The sequence below is a fragment of the Thermobia domestica genome, chromosome 2 (genome assembly GCF_964235325.1).
Source record: "Thermobia domestica chromosome 2, izTheDome1.hap1.1, whole genome shotgun sequence".
NCBI classification, from domain to species: Eukaryota; Metazoa; Arthropoda; class Insecta; order Zygentoma; family Lepismatidae; genus Thermobia; species Thermobia domestica.
The window spans coordinates 282,724,735-282,746,812 of record NC_137455.1 but is presented as its reverse complement, the minus strand read 5'-3'; the positions used below and the strand labels follow the sequence as shown (position 1 = coordinate 282,746,812).

Below are 22,078 nucleotides of genomic sequence, written 5' to 3'. Positions count from 1 at the left end.
ACGTACAGCACACAAGCGTACACGCTGACCTCTGTTGACTGACAGAGACCGCCGACAATTGAAGAGGGGTCGTAAAATGTAATAGGCAGACATCTATCCAGATCATCACACAGGAATTCCAAACTGCATCAGGATCCACTCCAAGTACTATGACAGTTAGGCGTGAGGTGAGAAAACTTGGATTTCATGGTCAAGCGGTTGCTCATAAACCACACATTACGCAGGTAAATGCCAAACGACGCCTCGCTTCGTATATGGAGCGTAAACATTGGACGATTGAACAGTGGGAAAACGTTGTGTGAAGTGACAAATCACGGTACACAATGTGGCGATCCGATGGCGAATACCCGGTGAACGTCATCTGTCAGCGTGTGTAGTGCCAACAGTAAAATTCGGAGGTGGTAGTGTTATGGTGTAGTGTTTTTCTTGGAGGGGGCTTGTACCCCTTATTGTTTTCCGTGGCACTCTCACAGCGGAGGCCTACATTGATGTTTTAATCACCTTCTTGCTTCCCACTGTTGAAGAGCAATTTGGGGATGGTGATTGCATCTTTCAACACGATCGAGCACCTGTCCATACTGCACGGCCTGTGGCGGAGTGGTTACAGGAATATAACATCCCTGTAATGGACTGGCCTGCACAGAGTCCTGATTTGATTCCTATAGTACACCTTTGGGATGTTTTGGAACGCCAACTTCGTGTCAGGCCTCACCGACCTACATCGATACCTCTCCTCATTTCACCACTCCGTGAATAATGGGCTGCCATTCCTCAAGAAATCTTCCAGCACCTGGGAAGCTGTCATCAAGGCTAAGGGTGGACCAACACCATATTGAATTCCAGCAGTACCGATGGAGGGTGCCACGAACTTTAAGTCATTTTCAGCCAGGTGTCCGGATACGTTTGATCACATAGTGCATATATATATTTGCCCCTAAAATTTTGCTGGCCCCCATAAAATTTTCATGATAGGCTTACAAATGAACTATAATATGGTTGGATCTGCCCCCCTAGATTTTTGGGCTGGCTGCAGGCCTGGGCCCCGTACCACCTAAGTCCGGCCCTACACGGACCATATAGCCCCAAGGAGTTCTTTACTTTTGTCCTATGAAAGGCTTTTATGTTCGTTTGGATTGAACAGTAATTAATCAACCTAGGAGCATTTTTTCTTTTTTCTATCTAATGATAATTATTTAATCTTATATAGGACCTTATGCAGAGACGTTCTGAAGCGTGATTAGTGCCGTACTAAAGAGTTCGACTAACATATGTTTCCTGCACTAGTTAGGCCTTTAGTATGACACTAATCATACGTCGAAACGACTCTGAATATGGCCCATAGCGTTTAAATTCCATCCGCCTTATTCAGAGTCGTTTTGACATATGAATAGCGTCATCCGAAAGGCCTGGCTACTATAGGAAACATATGTTAGTCGAACTCTTTAGTACGGTACTAATCACGCGTCAGAATGACTCTTCTTAAGGCCCCATATTACTAAGTGTAACATTCTATTAAGACTACTTCCAGAAATCAAGCACAAAAATTTACAAAACGAAAAATTTTCGAGACTGAACGAGAAAAGCTTTTTAAGGATCGAGACAAGATGAGAAAGAATCCTTCGAAAATTCGAGATAAAACGAGGCGTGAGAACCTTCTTTCTTGTCCCATGAACAAAGTAGTTCTATCTTTGTACCACCATAGTGAATAAAAAATCAATAAGATGTTAGAAAACTTGATGAAGGCTTGTGAAGAATATGTGATGAAAATAAATGTTAGAAAGACAAAAGCCATGGTGATTGGAACGAAGCGATCGATGTCAAACATAGAAATAGGAGAGCAGAAAATAGAACAGGTAACTAGTTTCCGATACCTGGGTAATAATATTAGTGGTGATATGAACGTAAAATAAAAGAAAGGATATAAATGGCGAAAGAAGCATTTAGGAGGAAGAAAGTACTAATTAGTGGAACCTTGAATAAAGAGTTGAGAAAAAGGTTAATATAATGCTTAGTGTGGAATATTGTTCTGTATGAGTCAGAAACATGGGAATTATTCAAAAACGATGAAAAACGACTGGAAGCTTTCGAAATGTGGGTGTGGAGAAGAAAGGGAAGAATTAGCTGGTTCGAGTGGAAAATGAATGAGAGGATGTTAAAAATGGTGAGGGAGAAAAGAAGGAGTTTAAACATTATCAAGAAGAGGAAGAGAAACTGGTTAAGAGATTGGCTAAGAAGGAACTGTATCGTGAGGGACGTGCTAGATGATATTATGGCGGAAAAGAGAGGGATGAGGCGAAGGAGATTACAATTAATAGACGATATCAAAACAGAAAAAATCGTACGTGAAAACGAAGTGGTTAGCAGAAGACCATAGAGCATGGCAAGTTGTCAGTTGCGGCAAGTGACCTGCCAATATTGGCAGAATACCGATGATGATGATGATTACTGATTACTCTGCCTGTAGAAGAAATATAGGAAAATACGTAAATGCAGCGTATGACCTTGTCAAGTGGGAAGAGTACTTTCTCCATAAATGAACGGCGACTGACCTTAGACACATCTTTTTGCAACGCGGTAGTTTGCTACCATAAACCTGTTTTGCAACAACTAAGCAAAAATTGTAGCCCATAAATTGAAGTAGTTTACATAAACGTTACGAGCAAAAAATTGAGTCGATTGTATTTAATAAAAGAAAATATTGCGTTCAGAAGGAAAAGTAGAAAGGTGACCTACATAATTCCCTTTCTTTAATATTAACTGGCCAATAGAATTAGGTAGGTGTGTTTACCTTTCTTTGCAGATCTCAGCTAAGGAAAAATATGTAATATACCACACAACTCACGCAGACGTAACAGTGCTCTAATTACAAAATGTTTCTCATATTCGTGTTGTTCTTAGTTCTGTGTTATGTGGATGGTTTCCCCAATGGAGCACCGGTAGATGCCTGTGTGAAAACAACTCCAAATAGACCCTTCCATGGAACTGCCCAACCTCAACCACCACATACAAATCCCTACACATTACTTGCCTCGGGATACCAATACCAACCCGGAACTGTTATCACAGGTAAGGCAATTCCTCGTTTTCTGCTAATAATTCCTCGGTAGCCAATTATAAAACTTCACCGTTGTTCGGAGTAGTAAATAAAATAAAATTTATATCTTAGCATCTAATGATGATAAAAGGTGAATGCAAATGGGTGTTGATGAAAGAAACTGTAGAATGGGATATGGACTTGAACCCACGACCCTCCGCATAGAGTCCATATAAGACGGAACCTGTTGCTTGAAGTGGGATCCGAACTGGGATTCTATTCAAGAAAAGTAACCACACCGACAAGGATCCCGCAAGATTTTTCCAAGCCGAGGGGGGCAAAAAGCGTAAGGGTATTTATAGGAACTGAATTCTCTTCGAAATCCAAGGAGAAAAATTACTCCTTTTGATCAATCTTGCGGGTGGCTATTCGTACCGGGAATCGAGCTCGGGACCATACTTACAGCAAATACGTGTATAAACCAGTCTCCTTCTTCGAGGAGGCAATTTCCCTCCGTAAAAGTACCGTAGCATGTTAAATTTCGTACTAAGGTTGGGGAAGAATATATATTGAAGTAGAAGAATGATAGTAGATATACTTAGTTGCTTAGTGATAGAGTGCTCACTTCCTGTTCATAGTTTAGATCATTAGATCCCTTCTTTCTCTTACATATTCTGTTAAATATATTCATTTAGTAATATTAACAGAATTATATAGTAATATTACTGATGTGAACGAATTATGAACTAAAATTTCACATTAAACTCTCGCTAAATTCAATGTTAAAATAGCACATTATATGTAGTATAGCTTTGTTGTAAGTAGTGTTTCTGTATTACTGTGACGTTATGCTATATATTACTTAGAAACAAATGCTTGAAATAAGATACTCCTCACCCCTCATCCAATAGCTGTATTTGAGGATACGTATGCATTTTTTTAAAATCTCTTATTAACGAGATATATTTAAAATATACTAATACATATAGTAGCATAAAGAAAAGTAACTTTCTACTGATTCTATGAATGTGTTACATGTCTTTGTACACATACTGACCGCTTTATCAGTCAGGGAGCGCGCTGGCTCAGTGGTAGAGCGTTCACCTCCGGTGCTTGGGGTCCCTGGTTCGATCCCAGCTCGTGCCGTGTGGACTTTGTGGTGGACAAGCACCGTGCTCGTGGGTATTCTCGGGGTTCTCCCGTTTCCTACCACTTTCTTCATTCTACCATTTCACTTATCTCTCATCATCACCGTCTCCTTTAGTTTAACAGGCATAACCGTCGGACGTACAGATTTCGTTTCATTTTTTTTATCAGTCAGTAATACATACTGACTGCTTTGTATATATACAGACCAGGGGCGTAAGCATGGGGGTTCCGGACACCCCCCCCCCAAAAAAAAACTTTCTAACTCAACATACTTTTGTAGACTTTCTTCATAAAACTAAACTTATTTAACAGGGAAATGGTTGGTGTAGCGTGAATGTTTGATTTTACACTTCATCTATACCCTTTCTCTTACAAAAAACTATCTAGTTCTATCACTTTTTAAATGAAAATATGGGTGCAAATTCTTTACAGTTACTTATCGGATATAGAATAATACCCGTTTAGTACTACACAATCGTAGTGGCTTGTAATATTTAAGCCCCTAGCAAAAATTTCTAGAAGCCCGCCTGATACTGACTGCTTAATCTTATAACTAGCAAGCTTAAAAGAAAGTAATGAATATGGTCATCCCTAGAGCTTTAGATTCCCTCCCGAAATTGACACTGGATAAAACACTGGCTATGGATGAATATATAAGCATTATACAACAGACCTAAGGAAGCAAGGAAAACATCAATGAACACAAAAGCGGGAAAACGTTTGAAATGCAAATAAACAAAATTTCTACATCGGTGTATATAAGGCAAGTTCCATTTTTGGTCTTATTCTCAAATAAAAAAATGCGTCTTAATAGTTGGCAAATACGGCAGTTCTTTTGATATAGAAAACTATGAAAATGACATAAAAATTCTAGCGACATAAGAATTCTACATTTTTAATAGTATATTAATATATAATTTACTAAGAAGCACGTGATTCTTGAACTCAGGGAGCACACTGCAGTCTAAAATGATGCTACTGCTTTTTGAATATTCATATGCAAGAAATGCGGTGCTGAAGACTCATTGTTTTTCTTTTACCTCAAGATGTAATCTATTCCAAACCAAATTACTTGGAGTAAAGGCTCATTTGTGAGCCTAAGCCTGCCCCAGCGCCATCTGCTAGCCACCGGTTGAAGTACGTCCAACCTAGCGGCGAGCACGTGGTCACCGCGCTGCGATGCCCTGTCTCTAAACAAGCGCATCAGGAGTTTTCTAGACCTAGTGGCCATCACGTCTTGTGTTCACGTGGCTCTCCACTTTGCCTTACGGTAGACGCTATAAATTAAATCGAACCCAGGACCACGTGGACATGAGTCCAACGCTCTAACCACTATGCTATGGTGTCCAGGCCCGTATCCAGGGGGATCTAGGGGGCGGACCCCCCATAATTTTTGCTGGCCTCACTAAAATTTTACGGTAGGTATAATATGGTGATGAACTATACTATGTTTGGATCGCCCCCTCCTTAACTTCTACCGGACCCCCTTACATTTTTGGGCTAGCTACCGGCCTGATGGTGTCCCCTCAGATATAGGCAATTATTATTGCTAATTCCTTTCTAAAACTAGTTGTTGTATGTATTTACAAAACGTAACTTCGAAAATCATTATTAATCTAAATTGATAAATAAGTAAATTCTGAAATATTATTAGTGTGAATTCCCATCTTACCTAATCCCATCTCGTCTAAAATGGCGGGGATTTGTGCACTAAAGAGGGAATCCTTGTACTAGCATTTTAACCACATATTTCAATCAATATTGGCAATCTCTGTTAGGGATGGACACATTTTTTCGAAAAATACTTTTTCGAAAAATGAATTTTTCGAAAACGAAAAATGAAGAACGAAATTTTTTTTTCAAAAAAACGAAAATTTTTTCCAAAAACGAAAAACGAAAAATTTTACGGAAAACGAAAAACGAACAATTTTTTGAGAAACAGAAAACGAAAACTGCCAAGAAACGGAAAACGGATAACTTTCGTAAAACAAACTGAATTCATTTCATTTGTTAGGACTTCTAAACTACAGTATGTTATGCATACGTATAGGAAGTCTTATAGAACGGCTATGTTCATCTGTCTGTCTATCCATCCGTTCGTATTGTCGGCTGGCATCAGAGCAAGAGCGTTAAGAAATAGCGAGAAGCATACATAGTGTGGATAATTGGATTCTTCAGATGGGGTTTCCTTTGATATCTTTTGACCCGACATTCCTATTTTTTCCCGTTACACAGATACTGTATTCCTACATTCTGCCTCCCATAGTGTCCCTACAGCGTAGTCATTGTTCCCTATGTTTATTAACATTTGTTGCTGCATGTTCCATGTAACATCCCCTCCTACAATTTTTCAGTGTAAATTGTCCACTTTTCTCCACGTTTCATCAACTTTCTTTGTGTTCCCTGGCGCCTCCACTGTTTCGCCATCACTTATTTATAATTAGATTCTTCAGATGGAACCGAGTTCTGATCAGAGAAGTTTAATTTGTGGAGTTGTGAATGTTGTATTGACTTTGTAATTTCTCGTTTGTGTCAGTGTGTATGAAGAACATGGCAGCTTTCAGTTCGAAGAAATTATTATACAGTGAAGATTACATTGCTATGGTTTTACGTTCATTGAAAAAGATATTCAACTACAACAGTATGTTGTGTGCCATGCAGTCCTTAGCAATGATCCTCTCAGCTCTGTTAGATTGGAACGACATTTGTCAACAGTGCATCCAGCCATCAAAAACAAATCTCAAGGTTTTATTATTATTATTATTATTATTGTGGAAAGAAACTCGCTGAAGCGTATGAAGTTGGATTCCTCTGGAATCCTTCAAGAACAAAATAAGAAGGTAAAAGAAGCATCATATGAACTTTCTCTTCTAATAGACAAAGATAAGAAACCTCATACTATTAGTGAGACTTTTATCAAATTTTGCATACTTAACGCAATCAAAATTGTATTTGAGGAAGAAAGCCAGAAAAAATGACAAAATGCCGCTTTCAGACAATACTGTGAAACGTAGAATTAACGAAATTGCGTTGGATTAAAAGATCAAGTAGTTGAAAAGCAAGGTGACCAGAACTTTTACTTTTAAAAACGGGACGCATACAAATCGGCGACGGGGGGGGGGGGGTGACTTCCACATTGCATTTTGGGACTCAGCAGTGTTCAATTTACAAAATACACAAGAAAGAATGATAACAGCGTTTCTAACTTAAGTACTATCCAAAAATACTTTTAACTACTTCAACACTCAGAATTACCACTCGATTCCCACTTGAACTACAGAACACTCAATTCTCATTTGAATATTCAGAAGTTCTAGGCACGGCTGAACCTTCCCAATGAGTGTTAGTACGGAAGAGTGTAGAATTAACATTGACCATTTATATTTTGAATAATAATTACGGGACACCTGGATCATGTTTGCTTAAAAACGGGACATTTAAGCGTCTCGTTCGAGTATCAGAAAGAAACGGGACAACGGTTGAAAATAAGGGACTGTCCCGGCTAAAACGGGACGTCTGGTCACCTTGTTTAAAAGGTAAAAGGAAAAAGTCTCAATTTTTTACCCTACAGTGTGATTATTCCACGTATCTATCTCAATATTGTCATTTAACCCTAGGAAGTCCGTGTTCCCATCTGCTACGTGAAGCACCAGGGGGGAGGGGGAATTTGTCCGCACTGGTTTTAAGTAGCTTTCAGAGTTAAACTTTTCAAGGAATTGTGCTTTTTATTTACATAAAAAACGGGCTAAATACAGTGCGTAAAACTGCTTAGAAATTATACCAAATTTCTTATAATACTATGAAGAAAACCAGTATGATAACTAACACTCGACAAGTCTTGTGAAAGCCTAAGTGTTTGTATAAATGAGAAAAGGAACACTTTTAAAAAGTAATACAAGTTTTAGGTATTTAAAAAAAATGAAAGGAATTTTGGGAAAAGTAAAGATGGGTAGCACCTATGACCAAAAGAGGGTCAAATCAGCCAGCGCAACATGAATTATTATTATTATTATTATTATTATTATTATTATTATTATTATTATTATTATTATTATTATTATTATTATTATTATTATTATTATTATTATTATTTGACAAAAAATACAGTATATTCCAGTTTTAAAAAAACCGGAAATGAACCTTTCATCAAAAGGAACAATAACGAGAAACAGAAAAACCTGAATAGATATTGATCCATATAACTAAATAAAAAAGAATTCGCGGGCAAAATTGAGGCCCTTTGGTCTTTCTAGGGTTAATAGTTTACCGTCGATTTGTAAATTAAAAAGGGTTAACAGTTAAGAACAGGCGCCAGCGGGAATTCCCCACATTTTTTTTTTTTTGGCCAATTTCAACATATTTGCAATGATTCTTTTGGCGCTCGCACAAAAACAATTACTAAACTTTCTTGATGTTTTTAACAAATAGATACATAGGTTATACTGCAGTAAAATTTCTAAATAAAATACCTTTAAATTAGAAATCTAAGGGCAGTTATTTTCAGAGTGAGGGAATCCCCGCACCGCGTGTTATTACGGCAGAAAATAGGCGCGTGTGCTTCAGTACTGTTTTCATAAACTGGAGACATCATCTAAAGGTTCTGATGTTTTTTTCTACCATCAGTATTTTTTGTTGTCGTTTAAAATGATTTGTCTTGAGAGAGAGTTGTAGGAATATATATTAATCGAGCTCCAGCCAAGTTAGGTCCATTATAGGACAAAAGTCCTACAATTATTGGTTCGCACTGCTTAATTCACAGATAAGCCTAAGCTGTAAACACTTTAGAAGAGACCTGAAGCAGGCATTCTGAATAGTCATCTCTTTGAGGCTCTGTGTGACGGCCTCAGTGATGAACATAAAACTTGACTTTTTCATATCGAAGTTCGTTGGTTGTCGAAAGGTAATATGTTAAGTAGGCTGTAAGAGCTTAGGTAAATATTTCTCCTAAGTGTAGGAAAGCATGAACCTTATACAACTTTTACTCATCACATATTTGTATTTTCTTTTCCATATCTTTTTGACTTCTTTTGAAATATTAAATAATCTCAATCTCAAACTCCAAGGTAGAAACACAAACATATTTATTTTTGACGACCTTATCACTGAATACCAAGAAACTTGGAAAGAAAAGCAATGTCAAGACTTTATCTGATGTTACTTAACAAGGTTTTGAACTCTATTTTGTACACTGAAATATCATTTTGTACTCACTTTTGGTATGAAAAATAATTAGTTCGGATAATTGTTTAGTTTTTAATAAAGTAGAAATCTTGAATAGGAACAGCAATAGGAAAAACAAAATGCCAAACATTGATCTTTTTGAAGTTCGCTAAAGCTAAAGCGTAAATGCTTATTACAAATTGTGTTTTATTCATAATTTTACATTTTATTTCTATCACAGCTTGCGTTCTCCTTGCTCTCTATTCACACCCTCCAGTGGTCTATATCACAGTCATGAACAGTAAAATGCACTATTTATTATATAATTTGAGTAAAACTATATGCTCTACTCTTTTGAATGTATGGGGGCATGGTGAGTCAGTGCTAGAGTGTTTACCTCTGGTACGTGGGGTCGCTGGTTCGATCCCCGTGCAAGTAAGTTTGTGGTGGACAACATCGTGTCCATAGTTTTTTTTTTTGGAACACTTCTGTTTCCTCTGACTTTCTCATTCCATCAATTCTTGCTTCATCATTCACTTGCCTTAATAATTGTCTCCTTTAACCTGAAAGGCATAGTCGTGGGACGTTAAACTGAAAGGTTTTTCTTTTGCAGTTATTAGCATTTCCCTACACACTCTACGCGAGAGACTGAAATATGCCTCATTGTACAGGGTGACCCAATAATACCTCCCACATTTTAAAGTTAATAAAACAAAGAGTATTGGAAATACACACTTGTTTATTCAAAAATATAAAATGGTATTGAAAACAGTTTGTAATTAATCTGTCCTATTGCGTGTTGAAATTATACAGCAATTGATAATATACAATTATTATGTATAACACACAATAAAATCACCCACTTTTTGATCGGCTGTAGCGCTTCCAGTGAAGGAGCAAGAGGAGTGTGGGTCATAGCTTCTACTCATCTCTCCTGTTATTTTCAGTCGTCATTGTGTTATGGCCAGCAGCTCAACGCACGTACACAGTCCAGTGGCGGATCTAGAAGATAAAAATAAGGGACAGCCAGAACCCAGACTATGATAAATATATCATGAATTTACTATGAACTTTCAAAAATATATAAATAATTGAGTAAATTATTTTTGTCATTCAAAAAACTGGGAGTCTAGGAACCCCCGTCCCGGGCTAAATTCATCATTGACGCAGTCGAATTAAAAAAACAAAAAAAAAAAAAAAACAGCAGTTCTGTGATTGCAGTGCAAAGAACTTTTCGCGTAAAGTTTGCTGTTCCATGTACTGAAAATGTTCCTGATCGGAAGGGTATCTTGCACTGGGTCGACAACTTCCTAGCAACAGGTTCATTGTTGGAATATCGAGGCCGTGTGACAGACTATTTTTGCATTTCCGAAAACGTTCTGCAAGGAAGTATGCTGCAGGTGTTGGCTTCCTAGGGACAGTGTAAGAACAGAACAAATCAGAATAAAGTAATTATTAGAGACCGGGTATTTAGGCATTAAAAAACTGGAAAATAGGCTCTTAAAATTTAAAAAATAGGCACTAAAATGCAACTCGAAATAATTAAGATAAATACTCAATACAATTAAAAAACGAATTCAAGTCATAGATAAAGTTCAAAGAATATCCAAACATACCTGCTTTAATGTCTTCTTTTACTGTATATATAGAAATGAAGCTTAACATTTGTTCCATGCATATTTAATAAATACATTCTCTACAGCACTTTATCACTGCACATAACAGTCCAAAGTTTTACAGCACTTTATCAGTACACATGGTATAAATGAAATGAAATCTTTGAGTTTTACGTCCCACGATTATGCCGGTTAGGCTAAAGGAGATGGTGATGATGAGTGATGAATGAAATGGTGGAATGAAGAAAGTGGGAGGAAACGGGAGAACCCCGAGAAAACCCACGCACACGGTGTTTGTCCACCACAAAGTTAACTTGGCGGCAGTACAAATAGTAGTCCAAAGTTTTACCACATCTTGTCATTACAAACAACACTTACATTTCTCGGAAGAGTCAGAATCCTTTCTTAAAATATAGGGTTATTCAAAAAGCGCACCAGTTTTGTTACATCAAATTGTGAACTTTATTTTTTCAAAACACACTAGCAAAATTCATAAACATGTTCGTTACACATTCCGATTTCAGGTATAGTGAATGACATCGGGCATATGACCTCCTCTAGTGCGCTGGCATGCAATAACTCTGTTCGTGAAATTTGCTATGACAAGTTTCCACTTGAATTTCGCCGGTGACTCGCCGAATTTCCTCCTTTAATTCACGGATGGAAGGGGGTTTATTGACATACACCAATGATTTAAGAGTACTCCAAAGATAAAAGTCACAAGGTGTTAAGTCGCATGACCTCAGGGGCCATTGCTGGTCAGCATTACGCGAAATGAGGCGATCCGTTCTGATCAAAAGTTTTCACAATTAGCAAGCGCTGCGTTATAGTAAACTGCTCCACGGCTAGACACAGACTGAAGAAATACGAGAAATTCAGACTAAGGCGACAATTGGAATGTTTGTGGGTAGAGCAACAATACAAAACAATGTCGGCAACCGAGAGACAAAAATTTGACAGACAATCCAAAACCGGCGCGCTCTTTGAATAACGCTTTACTGAACTTTATATTTTTCACAATAAAGTTTTATTTTGAAGAAAATGCTAGTAATAGGTAATATTAGGCACTAAAACAATTATTTAGGCAGGAATGGGCGGAATAGGCAAAATATGAAAATAAAATTGGTTTTAATTGAAACTTTAACCCACCATAGAAACTTTAAAACGTTATTTTTGATCATATCTTTAATATTAAAGAATAGGCATTTTGCCTAACATCCGGTCTCTACTAATTATAAACTTTTTTTTTAAAACAACATTTTATATTTTTTAAGTAAAAAACATTCTGTGAGGTGCATTCAAGTTAAAACTTCTCGACGTAATCTCCCTGCAGCTATACACATTTTTCAGATCACCGCCATGATTCCATTGCTAAACACCTAAGCGAACAAACCTACTGTATCTACACAAAAATACAGCAGAATTGCCTTTAAGGTAGTATATTAATTGCATGAAAAAATCTCAAACAAACAAACGGCATTGACCACACATAAATTAAGCCGCAAGCACTATGGAAAACACCCTTGAAGTACAGTACAACATACAATGAATTAACACATTATCTCACATACATGAGTAATAACCTTAATTATCTTCTAATTTAAAGAAATTCGTCATTTTCGTTTGGTGTGAATTTATTATTTTTATATTATCAACAAATTCTTCAGTTTTATTTATTGCGTATAATAGGTTATTACAGGGTGCAAAATTTCAAAGTCAGACGCACTCGCCCATTCAAAAGTGATGGTCGCCAAGAAAGAGATTACATTAGGGCATAAAATTTGAAAACCAGACAGCTAAATTCAGGATAATAAAGTTTCAATTGGACAATTCATATACATGTTTAAAAAAAATCTTACCTTAAGACGCTGAAACTATTCCTACTGAACAGTGGTCGCCAGCTCAAAATTTCTAGTGGCGACCTGGCGACCGAAAATTTTGTGCGCTGGGTTATTAGTAATACAGTGAAACCTGTCTATGTTGGCCACCATCCGTTCCATCGAAAAGTGGCCAACTTAGACAGGTGGCCAACTTACAGAAAATAAGTGTGATTTGTGTATTTTTAGAATAGGATTTCTAGTATTACTTGATTGTAAAATTTTAATAAGTACGACAGCTACTTATAAATAATGTATATAGAGTAATCATAAAAATATACAGTACTGGAAAATATTACTATAGTGTGCAAGAGCGCCGATTTCTCTATAAATTTGGGGGGCTCATTCAGATGCAGAAGGCATATATATGAAGATTTTAAGACAAATTGCACTCAAATTATACCAAATATTGTATACTCATAAATAAAATAGGGCCTCATGAGCTCTGGGTGCCCGGGCCCCCTCGGTCCCCCCAGGATTGGCGCTCTTGATAGTGTGTTTAATATATATGCATACCTTTCTCTTCCTGAAAACTAGTCAGGTACATTGGATTATTCGGATTGAAAACACAATAACACAAACAACCTGATATTATAGCACACTGAGTTATTCAGATTGAAAGCAAGAAAAGCTAAGTTATAAATTGAGAAATTAATATGTAATTTATATGACTTCTTTTCAGTTGTTACTGAATGGTGGTACATTCTAGACATATTTGCTTTATTCTTTTTTGGCAGATATGCACATTCTAATATTGTAGTTAACTACTTCTTGTTAATGACATAGAAGTGTTTCCCTCGGAGCAAAACATGTTTTGAGAAAATCTTGAGGGAATTCATATCTCAAAACCTCCGCTACCTTTTGACATGCAGTCAGGTGCCAAATGACAATTGAGCTTTAACCTTGAGAATTTTCCGGAATTACTAAAGCTTCCCACTGATGAAAGGAGCCGATATAGCTAATGGTTTTACCAAAACAGACATGGTAAACAAATACGCACAACCATTTCCTGAATTCCTGTACGTGCTTTTTCTTATTCACATCTTCCTTCACCACCCTTTTATGAGGGTAGTGTTCTGGCCATTGACCTCCAAGAACAAATCGTGCGAATCTATGCTGCTTTGTGTCCAGTCACAAATACAGAACATCTGCCTCTCATATGGGAATTCGAAAGAGTTAAGAAAAATAACAAAACTGTATCTTTCGTGGCCAAGATACGCAGGTAAATTTATCATTATCATCATAGGGTAAACATTGCTTCAGTGTGGCCAACTTCCAAGATAGACAGGTGGCCAACTTATAGAGTAGTAAGTAACGAATGTCTTATGGGAAAATGCAGGTTCAAGACGAACTAGGCCAAGATAAGCAGGTGGCCAACTTAGAGAGGTGGCCAAGTTGACAGGTTTCACTGTATTTGGTTGTCATTGAATAGATCATCTAGAGAACAGACACATCACTTTCAAAATTTTCAATCATTTCGGTAGCTGCAGATGAGGTTTGAACACGCTGTTTCTTTATTTCATTGCCGATCTCGTTTTTATCTTCTTCTTCATAATCAGATAGAATGTTTTTGTTTCACTCTTCCCTACGGCTTCCCCTGGATAAATAAAACCCAATTGTAACTGCATTTTTCTATCACTCCGCATTAATTAGTTCAATTACATTAATTCGTAATATATTACTTCGAATTATCCAAACAGTATTATTTGCGTGAATGCCAATTCTGCACCTATTTTTTTTTTAAATGCAAATGAAATCTTTCAGTTTAACGTCCCACGATTATGCTCTTGAGGCTAAGGGAGACGGATAATTAAGACATGTGAATGATGATGGAGCAATTGGTGGAATGAGAATGTGGTAGGAAACAAAAATACCAAGTGAAAACCCATGGACACGATGCTGCTTTTTTTCATACAAATTTTGACCCTAATTATTATATTTGATATTTGCATGAAAATACGTAGAAACATAGTTATTTAGAAAAGTATTCTAATGGAAATAGGGTCATTTGCCCAAGTGTCTATTTCCTCAAGTCTCTAAACTAGAGTCATTTCCTAAAGTGGTTATCTTTTTTCTTAATCTGATGATCATCAACCGAAACAGAAGGGACACCTGCTGCATTCTTAGCAAATACCAGAAAGGGGATGGATGGTTTCGCTGCAGGCTATTATGAAATATCTCCGATAGACAGGGTTGCAGTGTGTCACATAAAATTGTGTTGCTTTTAAAAATATGGTAAACTAAGCATAGTTGAAACTAGTTCAACTGAAAAAGAAGCATAAACTAAGACTTTACAATATAAAATGTCTGTTTTACAATAAATTAACTGAACTTTTCTTTAAAAACATATCACAACCTAAAAGTACTGACTAAATTATCTCAATGTGAAAGCGAAGCAAAAATAAGTTATGTTGATTAAGTATCGAATTTCTATTGACGCCGTTATTTTATTTTTTTAGCCTAACGTCTTATGATTATGCACCGAGGCTAAAGGACACAAGCATGAGACGGATCACAATGCTGGAGTAAAGGAAGTTGGAGAAAACGGTAGGATCCGAGAAAACCAACGCACACAGTGCTCACAACAAAGCCTACTTTGCTCGGGCTGGAATTGAACCAGGAACCCCACGAACCAGAGGGTTGACGCCATTAGGACCAAGTTTTCAAATATATGCTGAATAAGTCAGTTTTATTATTATTATTATTATTATTATTATTATTATTATTATTATTATTATTATTATTTCGAAAGAGATGTTCAATTTTAATTTAAAGTTACGTTCTTTGGTCAAATGTTTTGTTATTATCCTACGTACTAGGCATAACTCTTACTAGTAGTTCTATCAAAATTTCCTTCAATCTTAATTAAGAAGAAAAGACAATATTAAAATAGTATCTGGTACATAGTTTGTGCTGCACTTACTATTCGTAAGATTCCGAGTTCAAATCCCGAGTCCGTACATCCTGGTTAGGCCATCCAGGCAAGCGTGGATCCAAGGTGGGGGAGGGATCGGGCGACTTGGATTAAACTTTAATTACTACTTAAATAGAATGGATTTCAGATTACTTAAATTTTGGAAAAGTGACAATCTTAATGTGTGGAGGAGGGTTAATTTATAGGCATTACGTTACATCGCTTCCAAATGTTCAGAAAATTTTTAACAGGCTACAGTATATACTTATCCAAATAAAGGGATATTTTAACCAAACCGTGAAGGAAATGTAGAGACGATTACTTCAAGCACCACACCATAACTGCATTGGACAGGAGATTTGGATGAGATCCCCGATTGTATTTTATACATTCCCAATGTTTTCCAGAGTGGGGTATTGTATTGCATAGTGTACCTCAAGAACTTTTGATAGGGGGAGATAAGATAAAATTCCAAATATTTTATTATTTGTAAATAAAGAAGGAAAATCAAATTTACTTATTTTAGTTAAATAAACAAATAATGGGGAGAGAATATCGGGATTTGGTATTTGGAACCTGAATATCAGCGAATGGAGAAAACGTATGAAGAGTAGGCCAGAAGAACGATGAAAATCAATTTTCAATTTAAAACAGTTAAAAAAAAGTCTCAGAAATGTGAAAGTATGATCTTCATCGTTCGTCCCACGTACTCTTCATATTTATGTGGAGAGGGGGAGTATCAGGAAGAGAGGTGAACATGCGCTCTACGAAACACAATAGGAAGATATTATTATTATTATTACAGTTATTACATATCCCCTCCCATCGAATATTTCTGCCAAAGCCTATGTAGTATATAGGCCTATAGTCAAATTTAACTTCTCTCAATTACGCTCAAAGGCTATAGGAGACATTGATGAATGAAAGAAACATGCCATAATTAGAATTTATATATAAAAAATATGGTAGGGTCATTGCCCCTATGATGGCCACTGTAACGTTGTTTGCTCGATAACATGCAGGATATTGCAACGATACTCACAAAAAGTTGTGTACGCGAAGTGACACACTTCAACTATACACATCCACAGGAAACAAAAAAAAAGACACTCAGTATATCCTAAGTTATTACAAAAAAACTGAAAGGATGCAAAGTGTCCATCATTGAAACACACGCTCCATTGATGGCCACATGTATGCTCCTAATATGGCCACATTAAGATCTGCCTATTTTCTTTTTTTACTAAGATCGAAAGAACGAATAAATTGTGTGAAAAAATAAGAAGAATGTTATTTCCATCGTATATTAGTATTATGACGTTATATTATTCACAACATACACATGAACATACACAACAATTGGACATCCTGGCGTATATAGTTGGATAAATGATATACAAGCTAGGCTACAAGTATTATATGTAAGGGCTAACTACTAAATAGGGTCTAATACAAGCTACTACTTAATTAAGATATTGGACATGGGCTAACTACAGAAGTAATACATCACTTATATAGGTTGCCTACTCATCATTTATAATTACATCATTTATATAGGTTACCCACTCATCAAAGCAGTCACCACAAAAATATTTAGTTTTTGTCATTCGACCGTATGATTGAGCACAGGTTTCATGTACCCAAGCACTACAAAATTTATATTGAATCCAGATTTTAGCATCTCCAGAGTCATCATATTAATAACCGTTACACTGTCCACAAAAATCTTCTTTCCTTGCCTTAGATGATTCCTTAGTCATCACGCGAGTAGAAGGCCTAGCCTTAAACATGTCCGATGTATCGTTGGAAGTCTTAGTATTGGTGGGTCTATATTCCTGACGACGAAGAGATCTAGAAAACTTAGGTTTTGTAGCCACGCCACGTGATTTTCTTTCTTTTAGGTGTTGGATTTTGGACGGAGATAATGGATTGTAAATAGCATTACGATGTGGCCTCTTTCGGGTGGTAGGCTGCACTTGAGAGATTGGCAAAATATCTTCAAATGTCACTTGTCGTTGTTCATCAGGTTGTGTATGAATAGTCGTACAATCCATATCATTAGGCAAATTCACAGATCTGGACGCCGGTGGTGAGTCAGATACAGTGGATGTGCTGGGTTGAGGAGAGCTGGTTTAATTGCATCGTTGACTGTCTTTACTACATTCCTCTTGTTGTTGGTTTCCGAATGTTCCCATGTGAGTCTCTGTGTCCACAGAACAAGAATCTTCACTGAAAGCATATTCTTCTGGAGGAATCTTATCAGGATTGATTGGAAAAATCCCACATGCTTCGAAGTCTTTGACACCGTTAGATACAGTCGCTGCTTGCGACCAGGCTTCGAAGAACACAGCTGGGAAAGCTCTCTTAGTGAAAGCCTCTGAAGGATGGCGTCTTTTCCGAATGTTAGTTGCCTGGTTATAGTAGTGTTTTAAAGATTTCATTTATTTCTCATCATCACCGTCTAATTTAGCCTAACCGACATAACCGTGGGACATAAAACTTAAAGATTTCATTTCATTTTTTCATTCTGTTTTGTGGAGGGATCTCTGCATCCTTTCTCTGGATCCGCCCTCGCTTAGAGATTAATGCTATCGATAATACAAGCAGGTTTGATTTCACAACCCAGTCAAAACGTTTCTTACTTGTATGGTTAATAACGATGTAGATTAAAACTATTTTTCTAAATGCTGACGTTCCAAGTGGAATTTTGTTTTAAATCTGATTTGCTAATTTACATACAAATTCTTATTCTATATGCATCTCTACTTAAAGGAAACGCAAAATCTCTTGACTTTTAGGGCGTGGTCTCCTTCATAAGGCTAGCCAATTACAGAGATAGTAGCATTGACTCACTCACTTCACGCATAAACTTGAAACGGCACTTCGAAAAAGATGTTTCAGTCACATACTAACATACAAAAAAATCTGACAACGTCGCAAGTGAATTCTATTGGCAATCGCCAAACGTCAAGAGATTTGCCGTGGATCAGCATAGAATGGCCTTCATATATAACTGTTGATCCTATTATCTGAATATTGCAATAATTTAGTAACAGGGGAAAAAATGCTCACTATACTTTTCACTTCTGGAAAGTCTGACGCCAGCGTTTGCTTCTGCGCTGGTGAATCTCCAGGTTGTGTAAGTCATTAAATGAATGATTTTGTACTTTCCAGTGTCAGTAGATGGAGCGATGGCTCTGTGCCAATGATGGCCACGCCTAACTTCTCTGGCCATCATAGGAACTAAACTTTGTGGCCGTCATTGGCAAACACACTTGTTTAATTCATCACCGACGAGAGGGCAGATCACTCTAAATCCACAGCTAGGCTTTCGTGTTTTACCAACTAGAAGAAAGGTTAAAGCGACACCAACAATATTGTTTACAAAAAACACACTTAGCTAGACATGCATCTCTGTTGAACCTACTCAAATGTTATAAGAAAGTATTAAAACATGCATATTTCTCAAAACGTTGTGTGTACGAGAGTTAATACTTACATTTCAACGATGACAATTTCATCTCGAAATCAGCGTGGCTCTCTCCATTTACAAAACTCACAATTAGCGACGTTCTGTTATTACTGCTGAAATTACGTGATTGTGGCCATCATGTGAACAATGGCCATCATAGGGGCAATGACCCTACATTTGAAAATAATAGGGTATTATGCGAAAATTTCTATAAACTTATTTAGCAAATAGTCCGAAGAGAAAACGTTATTTAGGCAAAATTCAGTTTTTTATAAACTATAAAAGTATCTATAGTACATAAAAGACACATAAATTAACCAATCTCTGGTAAGGTGCACTGCTGGGACATAAGCGATACAGTTGAGTTGGATCAGACCCACTGCTGCTTCAAATGGAAAATGTTGAAACGACGAGTTTTAAGCAGAGCGTTTCTATTTTAGTAATTTAGGTTTCATGTAATAAAAACTCTGCTTCTTTCAGAACGTATTACTCTGAAAAATTAAAAAGAAAGAAGGAACTTCGAAAGATTCATAAAAGTAACGTATAATTCGAGGGTAGTTCAACACTAATATAACGCCAACATGTCTGAATAAAACGCCGACATGTACAATCTCGAAGATTACTAACATAATAGTTGGATTAAGTACATGAGAGTATTACACTTGCAATACACAAGCTTCAGAAAAAGAAAAAAGTTTGGTGCTGGTGTGTCCAAACAAGTAATTGAGTATATTCTTCATTTACTCCTCCGATCTACAATCAATTGCTGGAATATCTTGCTCTAGTGAAGTTTTCTCCTGATGGTACACCTTCAATACGTGTCGTCTGCTCGAACTTGCTCTTATAGGTAAAAACTGAGAAATGGGTGACTGGTGTGAAATAAATCTTCTGTATAAGAAATATAGATACAAAGCCAGTGCGTTTTCATCATACGATGCACAAAAGTGTAATTGGAAATGTTATTTCGGATTCGAAGTACATTTGTTGAATATACTCACAACTTATTGCAATTAACTATTTCCCAAGTAATTTCTAACAAGTCTTGTTCTCTTTCTGGAACAGAGACAAAGTCGTGTCACTTCCTGAAAATTAATGTGAAAACAGTTGAGTTGAGTTGATTTTGAGTTTAACGTCCCGTTCAGCAGCGAGGCTATATGAGACGTGGACCTACTGATTAACGTGGAATCCGAACCACATGAGCTCCCGCCGGGAATCGAACCCGGGTCTCCCACGCCAAAGGCGCGTACGCTAACCGCTTAGCCACGGAGGAGCTCCCAATGTGAAAACAGTATTACATCACCCATACTTCCTCCTGTAATTTCATGTATTTATACATTTTGACTGGTTGATGAAATCTGCCTTCTTTATGAAAGAGTTTTAAAAAATCAGAAAACTACTCTTGAAAGAAACAGACACAAGCCTACTCTATCATTTGTAACTTCATATCTACCTAACCTACAAAAATGTATTATATATCAAACGAAATGAAATTTTACTTCGAAAATATTTTGTTATAACTTTCAAGACCGTAGAATTGAACGTAAAGTAAGAAATCAAGGAAAGCATCATTCTTCTATAGACAAAGGCGGCCAAATTAGCTGAATCAGCCATATTTGCTGAAGCTTAAAGCGCACTTCCAGGATATGCCTATACTTGATGGAAAGAAGCTGCCCTGCAAGTTTAATTAAGTTACTTTTTTTTTTTTTTTTTTTTTTTTTTTTAGTTCAGACTCCTACATACTGGACTAAAAAGTTTGCACTTAAACTTCTCAAATATATATCAACCCACAGACCAAACTGCTCAAACTATAAACTTGAAATTTGGACAATATGTAAGATTTATGACATAGGGTACTACTAAAAAAGAATTTTTGGAAATTCGACGGGGAAGGGGGAGAAATAGGAATGGAAATTAACTTAATAAGATGGCCATATCTCCGAATTCCTTAAAGTGACAGATTTGAAATTTGGTATTGAGATTTCTCATTTAAAATAATGTGATATTTTTTTTTCAGCGTTTTCTGATATTTTACTAAAAGGGTAAGAAAAGAAATGGAAAGTGGAAAAGAAGTGGGGGTTTGCAATTATTATATATCGATATTTCGAATCTCTGAAAGTTAGAAACATCTGATATTTTAATAAAAAGAGGAAGAAAAATGGTGGGAAAAAGGTAGGGAATGCAATTATTATGATAAGATGTCACTATACGTATTTTTTACATCTGGCCTAGAAGAAAAGAAAAAGGTGAGGATCACAATTACAATAAGATGTTCATATTTTTGGATCCCTGAAGATTAGAGGCATGAAACTTGGTATTTGAACTGAAATTCGGTACTCTATAGGTTCATGGGATGTAAACCCGTGGGCCGGCCGAACGCAGGTTTGGGGGCAAAGTCGCCTGGTACTTGAAATTATCAGTGTATTTCGGCATTCAGGATGGTTAGAGAAATGAAAGTTAGTATTTGAACTGAAATTCGGTGTGCTTGTACGTTTATGAGCTGCGAGACAGTAGGCTGAACATATGCAAGAGTCTGAGGGCGAAACACCTAGCTAGTCGAAGTATTACTATTATTAGGATCACGTAGTGGTACTTATAAGATTACAATGTTAGTACATACGTCCGTTACTCCACACGATAACTTTTGAACGAATGCGAATTTTTAAATTCTGTTTTTTGCCATAGATAGATAGAATGATTATCTCGAGGGAGTTCGTTGATGGAGGTGATTTGCCTACCGGAAGTAGTAGAAATGAGCCATTTCCGGTTTCCACATTTATCAGAGGAAAAACGGAAATAGACAGAGATAAACGGTTTTCGGAAATCAATTACAAATTTCAAGGACAACTTTCATCTTCA

At 36.8% G+C, this 22,078-nt stretch overlaps 1 protein-coding gene across 1 annotated transcript in view; it reads left to right on the top strand.

Moving 5' to 3' along the window:
- Positions 1-2,815: 2,815 nt before the first annotated feature.
- Positions 2,816-22,078, top strand: part of LOC145678534 (putative defense protein 3) — a 29,878-nt gene continuing 10,615 nt past the window's right edge. Inside the window, exon 1 of the mRNA XM_081748784.1 lies at positions 2,816-3,066. Coding sequence (XP_081604910.1) covers positions 2,871-3,066 — 196 coding nt within the window. The 5' untranslated portion in view covers positions 2,816-2,870. The remainder of the gene's footprint in view (positions 3,067-22,078) is intronic.